The following is a 5,238-nucleotide window of genomic DNA, read 5'->3' as shown; positions in this document are numbered from 1 at the left end:
TGGAGGGGAAATAAATTACGTACCGCATTGTTCCTTTGTGCCGATTTGATTTGCCGACAAGCGATTCATCGAGAGGTACCTTTTGTTCATGACAAAAATCGGTAACTGACCTGACAGCGCATTATTGAGTGATCAATAAGAACCATTTTACGTTTTGATGGTCCGTAAGTACTTGGTGCTAATATAAGTGAACCTGAATTACTGCAAAAATATTTATTAATAAAGATCCACCTTCAGAGTCAGTGCCTAGATTTTATGGCCTTCCGAAAATCCATAAGGCTTTGTGTCCTCTCAGACCCATTGTTTCTTCGATTGGATCGGTTTCATACCAAGCTGCTCGCTATGTCGCGGACATTATTTCTCCTCTGGTTGGTTCTTCCCCCACCATCTCAAGAAGTCAGCTGATTTTGTTGACAAGATCAGTAATCTCACGCTAGGACCAGGGGATGTTATGGTGTCATATGACGTCACAGCCTTGTTTACTAAGACGCCGATACCTGATACGCTTCGCATCATTCGCGAATTGTTGAATAATGACTCTACTCTCGAGGATCGTACCTCTTTGTCAGTCGACAACATCATGGAACTGTTAACTTTCTGTGTTAATAACACCTATTTCATGTTCCAAGGAGACATTTTCCGCCAGGAAAATGGAGCCGCCATGGGTTCGCCTGTCTCCCCCTTGGTAGCGAACTTATTTATGGAATGGTTTGAGCAGCAGGCTCTTAGTACTTACCCAGCGCCACCGTCGTTCTGGGCTAGATATGTCGACGATACCTTCGTGGTTATTCAAGATCAACAAGTCGACGCTTTCACCACGCACATAAATAACATCTCGCCTTCCATTAAATTCACCATCGAGCGAGAGGAGAACGGACAAATCGCCATGCTGGACACCATGATTAACAGAAAGGAGGATGGCACTCTCAAGGTCACTATCTATCGCAAGCCGACACATACTGACCAGTACCTGTCTATGGACTCACATCATCCACTTCAGCACAAATTAGGTGTAATCAGAACTTTAGAACATCGTGCAAATACCTTGGTGTCTGACCCAGAGGACAAAATCGCCGAACTGGAACACATCAGACAGGTACTGGGTCATAGTGGATACAAAAGGTCACACTTCGCGATCGCGAACTCCAACAACCCTCCAACTCGCAACCAACCTGACTCTGTACCCTCCAGCAGGGGTCATGTAACCATACCCTATGCAAGAGTGGTGTCCGAGGGTTTACGACGTGTGCTCACAAAGCAAGGGATACAAGTTCATTTCAAGCCCCGTAACACACTACGCGAACTTCTAGTTTCTCCTAAGGATAAGATCAGAAAGGAAGAACGGTGCCACACTGTGTATAACATCGCCTGTCAGTCGTGCAACGCCACTTACATCGGTGAAACGAAACGCCCTCTAGGGGTTAGAAGTCGCGAGCATAAACGTGAACCCTCTCCTGTAGCGCTTCACGTCAGGATCACAGGACATAGCATTCCCACCGAACAGGTCAAAATCATCGACCAGGATGAGTCATGGTTTGGTCGTGGAGTTCGCGAAGCCTGCCACATCAGGATTAACAAGAGCGACCTCAACAGGGATGCCGGGAGATACTACCTGCCCGCCGTGTACAACTCTCTTCTGAGCCGGCTGACACCGTCTGGTGTCAGTGGCTCAGAATAGCCAACAGCGCCCCCACGTGCCAAATATTGGGGCTGAAGACGTCCAAGAGAACACTGGATGAAAGCTTTCTCTCGGTAAGCAATTTCAAGTTTGTGAGAAATAAGAAAAGTTAAACATAATAAAGATCTTATTACATTTGTCGTGTATGGACCTGGGCCATTGACATTTGCTTTGTTTGCCAATACTGTTGAATTCAACTCCATTTGTTTGACTTTGTATGCTTAATAAATAATACGTAGTTCTGCAGAGTCGATATCTCAAGAAGTTTGTGATCTGAGGTGTGATCAACTCCTGGATTATACGTCACCATGCCTAACGATGTTGGTTTAAATCCATCTACCACTGTTGACCAATCTGATGATGCTATGCAATCCCAACTAATGAATTGTTCTAATTCAAAGTGCAAAGTTATTTCCCCTGATGAACCTATTTGCTCATATGTTGAAATAAATTCCATGTTACATTTGCTGGTCTAACCAAACAACCTATACGCAAATGGACTTGTGCCGATTGCAGAGATCTGTACTCTCTCGCAAAAAACGGTTGCTGGCCTACGACAGGCAATCGGAGAACTGAAATCTGAACATTCACATCTGAAGAAGTCTTAAGAAGCCATGCGGAATGAAAACGTACAACGCCGTAAAGAGGTTGAAGACCTGAAAGTTGTGCTTACTAAACATGCTGAAAACTTCTGATAATCCTGATGTTTCTCTGTCAAGTAATAGTGACGACAGTGATAACCTTGTAGACGACCCTGTTGCCTTATTACTCATTGGTAATTCCATATTAAGGGATTTTGATAGCAACATGTTCGAACATATCTGTTCAGTCCACCAGTGGTGACACTGTATCTGAGGTGTTTAAAGATCTAAATGACCACAACGACCTCAGTACATTCAGAGATGTTGTTATCCATGCTTGCACGAATGATATTTCTAAGAACATTGCTTTAGATGAAACTATTTCATCTATGGAAGCAGCTATCACTCTGATTATGCTCAAAGCCTACTGCACACATTCATTCAACTTCATATAGTTAAGATGATACACCCATACACTCACAGAAAAAAATACACAAATTGTGTAAAATTTTACACAACTTCGATGTACGTATAGAACTCCAAAACAAATAGGTATTTTTACATAACCATGAATTATGTAAAAAACATAGCAGATAAGTAAAAAAATACATACATATTAGGTAAAATATTTACATAACTTATATGTAGATTTTTTACCTCAGCTATTAGGTATTTTACTACATAATTGTTATGTAATATTTTACACAAATTATGGAAAAAATACATAACATTTATGTAGCATATGAACCCTATAACAAATAAGTATTTTTCACAAAAATACATACCAGTTAAGCAAAAAACAGGTCAATAGGGTTGGGGCTTTCTTTCTTTCTATTATTTTATGCTGAAACATAATTCATGATAGATTTGAAGTCATCAGATCTTGGTTAACTGTCAGATTCATTCAACAATACAATTTCATGCATGAAGTATTTTATTTTGTTTTTATTTTATTTTATTCAGTTCAACCCGCTATCTAGTTAATGTTCAATGTAAGCGTTTCTCTCGCGCGTGTACATGTACGATACGATGCTATAGTACACTAATGCATTGTCACTTCAAGGCTTCAACTTCAAGCCTAATTCGTGACACTTGGTACACTAGGCTACATTATGGAAGTCATTTCAATGCATATCACGGCTACACTGTCCGTATTACCAGAGAAGATCTTCTGTGGTATTTGTGATCTATCTCAACACGTACACACATTGCTAGATACACGCAGTGTCCGGGCGCAGTATACAGTACAGTATTGTACTGTAATGGTTGTCCTACTCGTATCGCTGCAATGTCCCGGTGCATGTCAATTCTAATGTAAATGTTGATCAATCTAGCAAAATGAACCCATAAATAGCCATTTTAAAGTATCAAAGAAATCCATGCATAACTTATCGAACGAATCTCCAGTTTGGTTCAAGCTTAATGACTCCGAAACCTACCTATTTGAATGAAGTTTCAGCAGGTATGCGCTACACGATCACACACACGTCGTATCTGCCATTTCTTTTGGTTTGCGCTATAATTTCTTACATGAAATAGGTAAAAACTACATGCGTGTCGAAGTACATAACACGTTAGGTAGATTTTCTCCAATCAGCGAAGTATTTTGGGCTGACATTTTACTTCATTGCATGCAATGATTACACAAAATAGGTAAACTAGCTTCGTTATAGTTCAACTATGTATTTGAAGCATTTACAAACTGGCATGGTAAAAGTTTTTGACAAACTTTTACATATTCTGTGTATAATTTAATTTACATCGTGTTTTTTTACATAATGTGTGACTATTTCTCTGAGTGCACCACCGTTGGCGTTGTGGTCTTAGGTCTAACGATTCTACCGAGATATAGCATGCATTACTACCTGAATGTTCCACCTCTGTGTGCTTCAGCAACTGCAATCGCTTCATTAGTTAGCCAATCATCTGCGCTGCTGAGTGAGCGCTGAGAGTCCATGTCTTCCAAAAGTTCCGCAAGACGAAGCTTAAATGCCCTTAGGAATGTTAACTTATGTTTGTCTGGTGTTTTTGGTTTTCTAGGAAAGACGGCATCTATTAAAAATATAGCACACATTTCTTCAAACATACAAATCAATATTTTTGTGTGTAAAAGGGGCAGAAATAAAGTATAACTTTTTTGACATTTTGTATTGTATCTTTAAATGTAATGATGATAAGTATACATTTTCAGAAAGGATGCAAGAAATCCAACTGACACAGCAGAATGTTTTATTCGTTTTAAAAATGGCATGTTATCGAAATGGTACCTCCTATGAACGCAAAGAGATATATACAGAAAATATTTTGGAATTCCCAGGCCAAACGACACTGCAAAAAGTGACAATTTATCAAGAAACGTGGCCCCTTTTCCTGCGTCCTAATTATTTAAAAATGTGCAAAAATGTCATAAATATGCAGTTTTCATCGGTTTGGAAATAACCTTTTCAAACCGATTCATTCTGATTAAACCCGGAGGATGAAAATTCCCTTTTGGCACGCGCAGAAAAAAGTACCTCTTAAGCATTATGTAGAGTGCAAAGTTCCAATGTGTAACAGGCATCAAAACCACAACGAACTTTCGCACAGTCAATTATTGATGAGAGAGGTACTTTTGCCAAGGATACGTTCGGTGGTATGTCTTGTGTAAGAGACTTACTTGTGGAAGAGTTGATGCATATTTTTTCGTTCTGCATAAAAAACTAACTGACGAAAAATGACGAACATTTCCACTTTTCTTTCCAATACTGTCATTGTGAAATAGCAAATAGCGAAGGTCTTAGTTAAATATCTGTGGGTAATATTTCTGTAAATATTGGAATGTTGTATTGCTAATATTACCATACACTATTATAAATGTGGTTGTTTACTTTCTCATTTAACAGCAACTTCTAACAACAATTTAATAAATATTTGACAGAAATACTTCCGGTTCATACATATGTTCTGTGACATAATACAAATAACTAACTGCTGTAATTC

The 5,238-nt window shown here is 39.2% G+C and overlaps 1 protein-coding gene across 1 annotated transcript; it reads left to right on the top strand.

Moving 5' to 3' along the window:
• The first annotated feature begins 451 nt into the window (after nucleotides 1-451).
• Nucleotides 452-1,678, top strand: LOC140144473 (uncharacterized). Its single transcript, XM_072166284.1, has one exon. The coding sequence runs from the start codon at nucleotides 452-454 to the stop codon at nucleotides 1,676-1,678; it is 1,227 nt and encodes a 408-aa protein (XP_072022385.1).
• The last annotated feature ends 3,560 nt before the right edge of the window (nucleotides 1,679-5,238 follow it).

This window comes from Amphiura filiformis, unplaced genomic scaffold (genome assembly GCF_039555335.1).
Source record: "Amphiura filiformis unplaced genomic scaffold, Afil_fr2py scaffold_57, whole genome shotgun sequence".
NCBI classification, from domain to species: domain Eukaryota; kingdom Metazoa; phylum Echinodermata; class Ophiuroidea; order Amphilepidida; family Amphiuridae; genus Amphiura; species Amphiura filiformis.
Note: the sequence above shows the minus strand (reverse complement) of the source record. Positions and strands in the feature narration are given on the sequence as shown.